The sequence below is a fragment of the Bufo gargarizans genome, chromosome 2 (assembly GCF_014858855.1).
Source record: "Bufo gargarizans isolate SCDJY-AF-19 chromosome 2, ASM1485885v1, whole genome shotgun sequence".
In the NCBI taxonomy this organism is placed as follows: Eukaryota; Metazoa; Chordata; class Amphibia; order Anura; family Bufonidae; genus Bufo; species Bufo gargarizans.
The window spans coordinates 457,731,194-457,745,675 of NC_058081.1; the positions used below are offsets into that span (position 1 = coordinate 457,731,194).

Consider the following 14,482-nt stretch of genomic DNA (forward strand, 5'->3'; position numbering starts at 1 on the left):
CTCTTTTGCTCTGCAGGTTTTATACCACCACCCCTGTTCTTTGCTATTTATCCAGAATTTGATTGAAGAGGCTGGTAGCACCGCAGTTATGCTAGTTATGCCAGTCCATTGCCTTGTTCTTTAAAACTAATATAATGCCCAATTCCTTCATAGAAGTAGGTAAAGCACCTTGAATAAGGTGATCATTAAGTAAATCCATCAAGACAATATAATAAAATCTCTGTATAGGATATCAGCCCCTCTAGCGCTGCAAATCCAAGGACAATGTGAGCAAAAGAGTCCACAAAATATAGTAATACAAAAGGATTGCGCTGCAGGAGAGAGTTCTTTTTCTATTTCAGTCAATTCTTATTCTTTTATATTTGGAAAATGTCTTCAGTTAATAGGACCACATGCACATATCAATCTCAGCAATGGCATTGAAACCTGAAATGAAGTGAAAAACCGCACTATGGTGTAGTATGTTCTCAATACTTACCGCACCTTATGAATAGATTATACTCACAAGACTCCACTGAGGGCGCGCGTGGATAGAAGTCTGGTCGGTATCCTCTACAGGAGAGCTTCACGGGTGCGATGGACGTACGCCTGGAGCCGTCGGTTAGGCTGGTGTTAATCTACACCGCGATCGAGAGGGGTGGGATGCCACTTAACTTTTACTTCCAAAGGTAAGATTCCAATAGTGAACCGCACGAATGGAGGTCTCGACGGTGTCCTTTGTAAAGGAACTCTGTAGATGTAGTCGACCCAAGCCTGGAGCCGTCGGTTCAACAGATATTCAGAACAAAACTGCAATCCAATGAACGGAATGCCGCTTGTCAGGGATAACACCAGATTTCCACTTTCAAAGATCTGACTGCGGCCGGGGAACATCCGGTCCTCACTCCCTAAAGGATGTCATGCTGCTGGTTTCCCTGGACGTTCCCCGGCCGCAGGCTCCAGGCTTGGGTCGACTACATCTACAGAGTTCCTTTACAAAGGACACCGTCGAGACCTCCATTCGTGCGGTTCACTATTGGAATCTTACCTTTGGAAGTAAAAGTTAAGTGGCATCCCACCCCTCTTGATCGCGGTGTAGATTAACACCAGCCTAACCGACGGCTCCAGGCGTACGTCCATCGCACCCGTGAAGCTCTCCTGTAGAGGATACCGACCAGACTTCTATCCACGCGCGCCCTCAGTGGAGTCTTGTGAGTATAATCTATTCATAAGGTGCGGTAACTATTGAGAACATACTACACCATAGTGCGGTTTTTCACTTCATTTCAGGTTTCAATGCCATTGCTGAGATTGATATGTGCATGTGGTCCTATTAACTGAAGACATTTTCCAAATATAAAAGAATAAGAATTGACTGAAATAGAAAAAGAACTCTCTCCTGCAGCGCAATCCTTTTGTATTACTAAGTAAATCCATCAACCTAGGCAAAAGGATGGACCCTTTTTTCTGTTTATTTCATATTTAACCCAGTGAGGAGTTCTTAGCTATTTCCTCAAAAGCCTATTTTAACTCCATAAAATAATAGGTGCAATAACAACCTCACTTTGTCCATCCAATATAGCAAGGAAAACAATAAGAGACAAATATATCTCTATCTCCCCTTCTCCATAATTTACTTTGGAACAATATACAGTATATAGGAATATTAAGAATAACATTTCCTTTAATGATCTCTAATTTGTTACTAAGCTGTCCACCCTTTAACCTAATTAACACTATAATGTTAGCGTTTTTTGACAACATTCTTCAAGTCCAACAGTCTCCAACAGTCTGTTGGAGCATCTTCAACAAAATACTGTATTCCTACCCAGAAAAAAAATAAGAAACTTCTTTTTGGGCTTTATTAAGAATAACTTTAGATTTCTTTTGCGCTTGAACCCACTCCTCAAGCAAGTTGTTAATGGGAGTAGCAATGAATAAACTCTCTTTAACCATACAATAACTAGATTCCTTAATTCTTCCTCTAATTTATCATATTCCCTATGTAGTACAGTGATCTCTTTAAACAAGATCCCTCTATGATAGGCCTTAAAGAAATCGCAAAGTATCTGAGGTAATGACAAAAAACTTATTACATTGGAAATATTTCTTTATTAGTTTTTCCACCTTCCTTTCCTTTCTCATTATGCCAAGTCAATATCATAGAAACTGGATGACGATCAGAAACTCCCCTAAGCTAATTTGTCATTTTACTAACTCTAGGGAAAAATACCAAGTCTACATAGCAAGAGAAAGCCTTCTATATAGGTTCAACACCCTCCAAACCTCTAAATAGCAATTCAATCCATCTTGGTATGGTCTTTGTAATGGAGAAGATATTTTTTTCCCAAGTTAACAAACATAGAAATATAGAAACATAGAATGTGTCGGCAGATAAGAACCATTTGGCCTATCTAGTCTGCCCAATATACTGAATACTATGAATAGCCCCTGGCCCTATCTTATATGAAGGATGGCCTTATGCCTATCCCAACCTTATGCTATTCAAATACAGTCCATTATACAATTTAAGTCTCCCATGATCAAATGTAGAGCACCCCTGCTATAAACTGACTAAGGAATCCCATTACTCTAGCTGACTATGGGGGATATAATGAAATGTTTAAATACATCTTGTGTTATTCAGATATATTACATGATATAACAACACTCTGTGTTTATTTTAGTCTTAACCAACTTACATTTTATCTTATGGTGAAAATACACACTAACTCACACTAACTCCCCTACAATAAGTTTTAAAATAATGAATTTGTGATTAGACAAATGTCTCTTTATTCTTCATAAACAATCTTATTTGTTTAGACAAATGAGTTTCAATCAAACATACAATCACCGGAAGATGCTGAATGACTAAATCAAATATTGCTCAACATTTAACTTTATCTCCAAAACCATTAATGTTAATTTTTTAAATGATACATTTTTTCCTTTGGGCTCCATAGCTCCTTCTCGCCCTTCCTTTCCCCCCTTATCTATTTGCCCAGCCATATTTCATAAACCTTTAACCATATTTGCTAAACCCACATTCCTTTCATATGCGCATCTATCTAGGCATACACAAATTTACATCCTCCTGGAAAAAATAAGAACATTCACATACTTATAGTCAAATACTTTTCAGTTTTAAGGCTTCATTTTCCAAAATCACATTTTAAAGACTGAAAGAAATGCTTTGGACCATATGCTGCAATTCAGAAATGTTTCCTTCTGCGTGATAAATATTACTCCTCTTTATTTACAGATCATCTTTAATAAGGCTGATATCAGATATAATGCCTCCAATGAGTGTGAGATTACCAAGAGAAATATTGCTTTTTTTTTTACAGTTTTCAAAATCTCTCCCAAGGATACTTCTGAGGAGTCATCCATTCCCAGGGTTTTCCATCTAATTTCATACAACCTCTCAATTACAAGAGATGAAAATCTGGACCCGGTACTGGTTATAGTCTGCACTTCACATGAGACAGTAGCAGAAGGTTTGTCTGCTTGTTACAGATTATAGATCAAGATGACACCAATAAAAGAAAACTCACAAAGTGAGTATGCGTACTAGGCCTGTATACCAAGTATCAACACCAAAAAAGAAAAAGGAACCAAGCACGACTAACAATATATATAAACTTTATTATGGTTCCCAAAAAATGGGGAAAATCCGATAAAATGCTATGAAAAACAATACATAGGTGGACGAGAGACACACAGGGTGGGAAAGGATCACAAAATGGACGGCATGTAAAAACAATACATGGAAAGGTCAAGCAGATACTAAATACGTGTCGCACCCCCTGAGGAAGCTTACGCGAAACACCCTTTGGGACTCTTTTGGATCACTATTTTGGTATTTATGTCATTTTCTATTTATTATATTGTTCATTTTATTGTCCATGTACATTGTATTTTTTGCACTTGGCACCTTAACTTATGTACTGCATTTGGCTCCAATATCTTGTTCACATTTTTGGTGAGGTCATTGTAATATGTACTCCATTTGGGTATTCATCAATTATTTAGTATCCCCTTGACCTTTCCATGTATTGTTTTTACATGCCGTCCATTTTGTGATCCTTTCCCACCCTGTGTGTCTCTCGTCCACCTATGTATTGTTTTTCATTGTATTTTATTGGATTTTCCCCTGTTTTTGGGAACCATAATAAAGTTTATATATATTGTTAATCGTGCTTGGTCCTTTTTCTTTTTCGGTGTTGAGATTACAGATATATGATGTTGGGCCAGAATTTAAGGGCATAATTCTGGTGCCTCCCCGGAATTCATCCTTTAACCCCTATACAGGGATGCGGACTTTGCTAAAGGTTAGTGACCAGACCCATAGCTCATGGGATAGTCCTGGTATATGTGAAAGTTGACCCTTGGACTCATTGGTGCAAGCACCTGGAGGCACAGGAATCAGGAAACACACAAAAATCATAGGCATTGTCTGAACAGGAACTAAGACTAGAATGTAGGCCACTGGAGCACTTGACTGGACACCGTCAACAGGCAGACTGGAAAAGGAGCACAAACACCAGAATGGATGACAAAACATGAAAAAACTAAACTGAGACCAAACAAGCATGATAACACAGACAGACTATGGGAGGCACATGCAGGATTAGGTCAGACATGACAATGGAAACAGATCATGCAGAGTGGCAGGAAAGGCAAACAGAAACAGATAAAATCATTGTTGCTGTTTCTCAGCCAAGGAACAATGTTTAGGACTGTTTAGGACAGTCTATTGACACTTTAACAAATAAATAGGCCACAGTTCTTGATCAAATAAAGATAGCAATGATGCAGCAATTAACTCTATGCTGGTAATTTTAAGCACCTCCAAATTTGAAATATCATTGCTTCACAATACGTCTATGTGAAGCAGATAAACTGCTGTTTAGTTTGATCAACAAAAAAGAAAGCAACAATCCTTAATAGATTCTAGAACTCCACATAGGCCACCAGCTGGATTCTAAAACTGCTCCCCATTTACCAGGAAGAGCAGCCATGCTGCAATAGGTTTAGGGAATTGATCTTCTGTCAGGCATCTGGTAAAGCTCATTCCAGGTATCCAACACATATGGGAGGACTACTAGCAAAGGAGATTAATTCATAGATAGGAGAGAGTGGACCATGGCACATAAAATCCGACCACTCACATGAACCCCAGATGCAATAGACAGATAGTTATTGAAAAATTATCAATTTATTGTACAGTAGTTCTAAAACCAGTAGCTACAAAACCTTAGTGTTGATCAAATTGATACATCCAAAGCGGAATTTGATCTGAAGATTAACAAAAATTTGAATCACCATAAGACCTAATTTCATTGCACTTTATGGTAATAAATCAGATTATTTCTAAAATGGCTACAAAAGCCCTTTAAAAAAAAACTCATCCCACTCAGTCTCCTCCATTTCACTGTGAGCTGAGCTTTGGAGTTAAAACAGTACAAGGACAGTGTAGACCGAGTGTAATTGCCATATGCATCTTGTTTAGTTACTGTGCCCTTCATACTTAATCTGTTCTGTTATACATAGACTAATGTGCATCAGACTTAGTCTCAACAGGCAGTCTAATATATCTCTGCGTTTATCTTGTTCACCTGCTGCGCAATTCATACTTAATCTGTTACATTCTGATTCAGTTATTGTACACTATGGCCAACAGACAGCTTCCCGGGCCAGCAAAAGAAACGGACAGCGACAAAAATGTAGCTGAAGCTGGCACAAGTAACAGCAGAAGAAGGGTTGGTGGGAGCACCACCTGCACCAACAGGCTAGAGCTGTCACTGTCATCCAGTGGTTGCGTTTTGACCAACAATCCAGCTGTACTGGAATGGTTTACTCACTCTTCAACATCATCTCAGGTGATGACAGATATACTCAGCCAAGAATTGATGGGTTCCTCTGACATACTTAGTTGGTATGGCTCAGGAACTGCCCCTATGCTCTCACCTGTCATGAACCTGCATTTTCTTTTGCTGCTCCTTCTGCTAGCCAAGTAAGGCATGCTGTTAGCGCTACTCCGCTTTTCAGCGACAATAAGTTTTTGAGGACAGTGAGCAGCTATAAGCCAACACAGATTTGGAGGAGAGGTCCGCTGCAAGCTATTCTAGGCATGCAACAACCAAAGATGACAGAGAGGTGGAAGCACATGTTGAGAGAGGTCAGGGACATGTGCAAGAGACATTAGATGAGATGAGGGTGACATTAGTGATGAACAAACCGATGTGGATGACAATGTTGTCGATCGCACATGGCAGCCGGGTGAAAGCATGCCCATAAGACAGCAGGGTGGAAGCATGCCCATAAGACAGCAGGGTGGAAGCAGTGGGAGATCTGCAGCTAAAAGTGGGAGGGGTACAACATCTGCTACTCAGGAGACAACCTGTGAGGAACTCACTAGCAGTTCATGGGTTCATAAAATAAAGCATCACACAGTCGTGGGGGGGAAATGCCATACTGAGCAGTGTGGACATTTTTCTGCAAGTTGCTGGGGGACTGTAGTATGGTGGTATGCAGGATATGTGGGCAGAAGGTGAGATGTGGGCAGGGTGCAATGTCTCTGCATCAACACATGAGCGTCACTATAAAGTGTCATGGGAAAACTATACCACTCATTTAGTGTTATAGCTTGATGCAGCAACATTCCATCTCCAGCAGTCAGGGCTCATCAATAGTAAAGTTATGAAAAATTCGATTCAGCTGCTTTTCTGAATTTCACAAAGAAATCAGATTTGTGATAAAGTAGAGCATTCCATCATATGTAGTGGGTGCAATTATGTCATTAAACCCTTTACATGCCGCATTTATCACTGATTGCAGCATCTGATGGTATAAATTTGGCCTTTCAGGGGTTAATCTGGTTAAATAAAAATGCTCACTTTATCCATTTGCTTGTAGAGATGCAGTTGCTGGCATCTTGATTGAAAACACTGTGTGAAATCTGTTGCCTTGACTTGATGGCGTTATCTCATCACACTGGCCAGGTGCGGTGAGGTCATTGATTACCTCATCACGCCCTGCTAGCGCACTGGCATGGTGATGTCACCCTGCGCGAGATTTCATGTGGTATCTTCAATCAAGATGGCCGCGATGGCCTCTCCTCAAGCAAATTGATGAGGTGGGTATGTTTTTTGTTTTTTTTACCACCGTTTCAGAAAAATAGATTAGTTACCACGAAACGGAAGGAAATTTGGATTTGTAGCGAAACAACATTTTTACTGAAATTCGGATTGAAATAAATTCATTTGGCTTTGATTCGCTCAACATTACTCGCCATCGTCAGCAAAGGAAGCTGTTGTTCCTTCCCATCAACTTCAATGTTGCCTTTAGCTCCTGATGCTCCTCCTCCTCTTCACTTGTTTAGACGGAAATCGATTACCGATGTCTCTAAAAGACAACAGTATGCGTGCACTCATCCAATGGCCAAGTTGCTGGTACTGCAATCTCTCCCTTTCTGGGGAGTTGACTCTGCACATTTTAGAGAAGTGATGGCTTGTGACCAGCCAAGGTGGAGAGTCCCAATGTTCTCCCCTTGCACTCTCACTGCAGTTTAAAGGGAACCTGTCACCGGGATTTTGTGTATAGAGCTGAGGACATGGGTTGCTAGATGGCCGCTAGCACGTCCGCAATACCCAGTCCCCTTAGCTCTGTGTGCTTTTATTGTGTCAAAAAATCGATTTGATACATATGCAAATTAACCTGAGATGAGTCCTGTCCCTGACTCATCTCACATACAGGACTCATCTCAGGGTAATTTGCATATGTATCAAATCGATTTTTTTGACACAATAAAAGCACACAGAGATATGGGGACTGGGTATTGCGGATGTGCTAGGGGTGATCTTGCAACCCATGTCCTCAGCTCTATACACAAAATCCCGGTGACAGGTTCCCTTTAAGTTCCAAGCCTTCACACTAAGATTTGATCACCAAGTGGGATGAATATAATTAGGCATAGGGGCCTGGTTATACCAGATTTATCACGATTCATGACAAATTAATTCAGAACTGATCAAATTTCTTGACAAATTTAGGCGAATCAGCCAAATGGAATTTTTTAAAACTTAGCTAATTTCAAAAAATATATATATAATCCATAAATATCATATGATATTTGAATAAAAATAGTATTTTTCTTAGGGGGGTTTATAAATCTTTAAATTTTTGAATTGTATAAACTTTTGAACTGTAAAGAAAAAAAAATACAAAGTATTGGAAAATTTCCAAAGGCTGCATACATTTTTTTAAACAAAAGACAAATTAATTAAAAAACATGTAATGCTTAGTTTTTTTTTACCATTATTCATACATCACTGCAATCCCAAGAGTAAAGCAAATGCTACCCCTGAATTGGTTCATAGAGTTTGAAATAAATTCCTGACCTCTTACTAGCAATCACAATTTTAAGTCTAATCTATATATTCTCAAATGATAATACTAGTAGACATGATATAAAACATGTAATTGTAATGACTTACCCTTTATAATAGAATTATCATATACCCACCTTTCCTTCTCTAATGTGAATACATTTAACATTTCCTCATAGCTCTGATAAATCATATTAACTTATCTGTTTTTATTTTAAATTTCTCCAGTTTCATGAAATCTTTTTTATGAGCTGATGTGTAAAAATCTATATTTCACATTCAAGATACAAGCTAGCTACTGCTTTTTAACCTTTTGCTTACTGCACAACTACATATCTTGTGGCAGTAAGCTCCTAACTATTACACGATGTATAAAAGCATCAGATTACATTGCCATCAGCTGATGCCCTCTGTGGCACTGCAGATCGCTGTGATCGCATTAGGCACCATACTGTAAAGTTAAAATATAAAATGTAAAAAAAAAAAAATATACAGTTACTAGTTTTAACAACAGTATATTAGACTACATACACACATGCACACATTTTCTCCCCACACAATATGCATATTAATTTTAGCAATTGTATAGGAGACTTTGCATGTGTGAAATATAAAACCATACACTTTTTTTCTTTTTTGCTTTATTAAAAAAGTTTAACATTTTGAAATGTTTTGTCTTGAAATCTTTTTTATAATTTAGTTTTTTCTTAAAGATTTTTTTAAATATTATATTTGTCATCTAATGGCACAAAAGAATTGTCTAATGTGCCCCGTGAAAAAAATTATAGTAATAATAATAATATCAAATATATGTAGGTTATCTAAGAAATGAATTAGTTATTTTCAGTTAAATAGGTCAATTGCTAAAACTAAAAAGTCCTTGTTTAGAAAGGGGGTAAACACTCCGGTAATGAATCATTTAAAGTGAGAAAATGACTTCTTGATAGCCATAATATATTCAGTATCTGTGAATATCTTTGCTTTGGACACAGCAGACCTACACCATAACTGCATAATCAAATTTATTATCAACAATAACTATGGTAAATTTTGTGTATATTTGTTCAGTGGATGGTTTATTTCAGGTTAAAGGGTTTGCATTTTCTTTGCTCCAAAAAGTATAGACTCATATATAGAAACATTGAATTTCATCTGTTATTTAGCTACCCAGCTATTTAGTTTATACAGTTTGACCTACTGTATAGGGATAAGATGTTTTATGATATCTATTATACTATACATTTTTTGTTTATACAGAAGTATTAATTTATGATCCATAAATACATAGCTCAGCTAATCATGATCTTAGTAAAGATTCCTAGGAAACTCTAATAATGACAATTCTACAATATGACATCAGCTATTGTCTATATGTGGCAAGATTGGGCTAATCCTAAGACTTATTAGAAATTAAAGAGCTCATTGCTGCACTATACTCTGAATTTCATCCTGTGCAATGATTTCACACAGATCAAAGGAAAAACCTACACAGAAGGCTTATGCACTGTTATACCTAAATACACTCCCTAGCATAGAGCATCAGTGAATGGGCACTCCCACACCCTGACAATGCTCTGATGCCTCTGTCTATAAACTCTTCTAAACTTCATCCATATTGAGTCTTAAACTTGGGATCTTGTTGATGGTAGGCAGAAAAGCTAACAGTGAGCCAGTGGCACTTAGTGATATATTCTTCTTTAATATAATGGTATATAGATATGTGCAGAGCTGTGATAGCATAGGTGCAAAAAAATAATAATGAATTGACAAATATAAGTCACTTTTTGGTAAAGTTAATATTACTAAAAGCTAACACCATTAAAATAAATGCATAAAAAAAAAAAAAAAAAAAACTAACACAACTATAGCTGGCATAAAATAAAAAAGGTATGGCTAAAAATCCAGAAGATAAATACACAAAAATCTAAATAATGTTCTGCCTGCTTAATCCTAGTGTTGGGCGCGAATATTCGAATCGTGAATATTAATACTGACACTGATACTAGGCACTTCGAGAATTTGTGAATATTTAGAATATAGCGATATATATTCGTAATTTCGAATATTCTAGATTTTTTTTCATCAGTAATCTCCCTTCTTGCTTCTGAGCTTAGCAACATCACTAGCAACCAATAGGAAAGTTGCCTACCCCTTACTATATAAGAACCTCCCCAACAGCCATTTTCTACAGTTTTTTAAAGTTATGAGAGAGACAGCAGTGTCATTGCTGTGCTCTATGCTTTCCACACTACATTAGATAGATAGTTAGATAGCTTATATATATATAACACAGATAGTTAGTGGCACAGAGTGTGGGTTATATCCTGGTATAGTGTAGCTGGTGTAGTGCAGTGTGTTAGGTAGTGTAATAGGGTCTGCTGTCTATACATATATGCAGACCTGCTAAAATGTGAAGTCTCATGTATTGTGACAAAATATTTGCATCATTAGTGTCGATTAGTGCAATTGCGAATATATTGGAGCACTCTAATTGCATATATTCGTGAAATATCACAAATACGAATATAGCCCCTGCCAATGATCACTAATAAGGGCATGCACTGGCAGTGGCTCTCCAAAGTTATGTAGAGGCAATGGCTTCTACATAACTTTGGCATATACAGAGCCTATTTTAAATGTAAAAAAGCTTAATTGCTGTCTTACATACAGACTATTCTCTACGCCTAAACCAGACATAGAAGATGATGAATGAGACAAGCCTGCCAGGCAACCCCTTCACCGCCTATGCCATGCCCCTGTTTATAGACCTAGTATGAGCAAGGATGAATTCGGACAATATGACACAACATGGCATGTGACGGAATCTGTGCCAGTTACACACCACAAAAGTTGTGTATATCCATTCATAAATTACCTCCTAAGTGCCTATGGCTCTTCAATACCAAACTATTGAGATTTTTTCATGTTTATAGGGCCTTAAGCATAAATCTATATTGATGTTCCATTATGACAGCCATAGTGCTTATGCCTTTAGCTATTTCCTTAAGTTGTTTAACAGACCATGTTCTGTGGGCTCACTGGCTTATAACTTTATAGCCTTTTGAAAAAAAAATTGTGCAGGTTGCAGAGAATTTTTTTTTCTTGCAAAAATGCTGAAGCCTTAATAGAACTAAAACTCTAATGGAGTCCATCAAACTCCTTTTAGATCTGTCAAGAAATGGAGATTTAACAGGAGAACACTTTACCTTATAAATAAAAGTAATGAAAATAGCATGAAAAGAGCACTACTTTGAATATGTTCAACAACATAGGAATTTTCTTAAAGTAAATCATTTGGTTTATATTGTTAATACCTTGGAAGAAGAGTATTAGGATATCTTTAAACATAAGCCAAAATAATATTATATTTAGTTTGACTTACCTTAAAAGAGGAGCTTAACATGACCCCTTCTGGATTGACTTGCTCTTCGTACCCGGGTATTTGAAAGGTATTTGGAGTAAAGACAATTAAGTCACTTTTAGGTCGCAATGAATTGGAGCTTATTTGAAATTGAGTTTGTTGAGAATACATCCAGCTCCCCCCAGTGTTTGAGCAAATCTTGTAGTTTTCTTTTAGCTCATTAACTTCATCTTTGTACTTTTGCCATCTTAACACACTAAACACAATTAAAGTAATGAGAAAAATACTTGATATGATGCAGATTGCAACAACCAAGTAAATATTTTCATCTGAAAACACTTCAAAAGTCACCTTTTTCTCTTGATTATCAAACTTTAATTCTTCTCCAGACTCCACCACAGATATGACAATGTGTGTCTCTGCTGTCATGAACGGTTCTCCATGATCCTGAGCTATTACATGCAATCTATGCTCATCATTGTCTGAATCTGTCAATGACCGTTTTAAAGTAATTTCCCCAGTTTGATGTGCTATGGTAAAAGGAGATTTTCCAGATCCTCCAAGGTCCTTTAATTTGTAAAAGGTCCAAGCATTGTATCCAGAATCCAGATCTACGGCCTTCACTTTAGTTATCAGGTGTCCAGGTTCTGCTGACCTAGAAGTTTTAATTGTTAGTTCAGAATGAAGTGGGGTGAATGTAGGAGCATTATCATTAATATCCTCAATGAATATGTTTAGAGTAAGTTTAGAGCTAAGAGCTTGTAGGCCAGCATCAGTGGCTTTTATATGACATTGGAAATATGCAATCTGTTCATGGTCAAATGATACTAAAGCAAAAACCTTCCCATTCTCTGGATTAATGGAAATATAAGAGGAAATAGGGATCCCATCAACTATGCACTCCCTAATTGAATAAGTAATGAAAGAATTCCGCCCAATATCTGGGTCATAGGCCAATGCTATATAAATTTGAGACCCTGGTGGATTGTTCTCCTTAATGAATATTGTGTCTACTGACTGGACAAATCTTGGAGCATTGTCATTGGCATCACTTATATCAATCTTCAGAGTTTTTGAAGTAGATAGGGAAGGGGAGCCTTCATCTCTGGCAGTAATTGTAACTTCATATTCATCTTTAACTTCTCGATCCAAAGGTCCATTCACAGTCAAAGAAAAATCACTCATGAAAGCTGGATTTACTTTAAATGGTGAAGGCTCAGAAATGTAGCAATTGATTTTTTTATTTGAACCTGAATCTTTATCATGAACACTGATAATGGCAACTGTAGTTCCTTGGGGAGAATTTTCAGGAACAGGCACTGATAGTGACGTCACTGTCAACTCAGGAGGGTTGTCATTTATATCCACAACGGTCACTAGAACTTTACAGTATCCAATGTGCTGAACATCTCCATGATCAATAGCTTCAACTTGAATTTCATACATATTAACAGTTTCAAAATCCAGTTTGCCTTTCACTCTAATTTCCCCTGTATTTGTATCTAAGACAAATGCTTCCTTTGCCTTTTCTGAAACCATATTACTAAAATGATATAGTATTTCTCCATTTCTTCCTTCATCAAGATCTTTGGCATTTAGCTTGAACACTAATGTTCCTTCTGCAGCATTTTCATTAACTATGCACTGGTAAAATGGCTGATCAAACAAAGGAGCATTATCATTAAAATCTTCCACATTAACAAAAATATGTGTGGTGCCACTCATTCTTGGTTTGCCTCCATCATAAGCTGTAAGGGTCAAGTTATAAACAGATTGCTTTTCTCTGTCTAAATTTTTTTTAAGCACAAGCTCTAATGACTTGATTTGATTTATATATTTTTGGAAATCCAAAGCAAAATAATCATTTGCACTGAGCTCATAGTTTGTTACAGAATTTGTTCCAAGGTCTGGATCACCAGCTACCATCAATAGGAAACGAGATCCTGGAGGTTTTATTTCAGATATGACAAGATTAGTCACACTAGAGGGGAATACTGGACTATTGTCATTTATATCTTCTACTTCTACCTCTACACGATACATCTGCACAGGCTTGTCTACAATGACCTGCAGAGGAATAATACAGAAGGGTGTATCTGGACACAATGTCTCTCTGTCTATTGTTTCTTTAACAAACAAGATTCCATTCTGCAGATTAACCTGAAAATATTCTTTCTCTTCTCTAGAAACAATACGTAGCATTCTTGAATTAATCTCACCTATATCCAATCCAAGATCCTGAGCAATTCTTCCAACAAAGGTGCCATGCTTGGATTCCTCTGGGATGATATAATGTAGCTGACTCAGGACCACATCCCAATATATGAGTAACAAAAAGAAATTGACCAACCTGCTCTTTGCTTGATAATCCTTTCTCTGATAGAACATTTCTTAATATTCAATTGAGGTGAAAGTAAAAATATGTCCAAGTAAGGCACTGAAGCTAATGGAAGAATGAGGAACATAGAAAAAAATATCTATCATGACCCTTATCCCTACAGCAAGAATTTCATTTCATAATAGAGATTGCATTTCCTATTTCCTTTCTGCTATTAGTTGGTATGGAGAGCCATCTAGTGCTTACTTTCAAGGTTGCATGTAATCTATGTATCTTTTATTGTTTAGAGAATAATTTATATAAAGTTTCGGCATATGATATTCACATCTGAGCTTTATAAAATATTATATGAAATTTAAGATATTTTGTAATATTTTAGATCTGACCCTGATAGTTTCATCCAGAATGAAG

General features: G+C 37.1%; 1 protein-coding gene across 1 annotated transcript; it reads right to left on the reverse strand.

The window, feature by feature from the left end:
* Window positions 1-11,712: 11,712 nt before the first annotated feature.
* LOC122926035 (protocadherin alpha-10-like) lies at window positions 11,713-14,121 on the reverse strand. Its single transcript, XM_044277425.1, has one exon. It carries the CDS (start codon window positions 14,119-14,121, stop codon window positions 11,713-11,715), a length of 2,409 nt encoding a protein of 802 aa, XP_044133360.1.
* Window positions 14,122-14,482: the final 361 nt, after the last annotated feature.

Coding starts and splice junctions, on each gene's coding strand:
- LOC122926035 (XM_044277425.1), bottom strand. CDS start 14,121: ATGTTCTATCAGAGAAAGGATTATCAAGCAAAGAGCAGGTTGGTCAAT.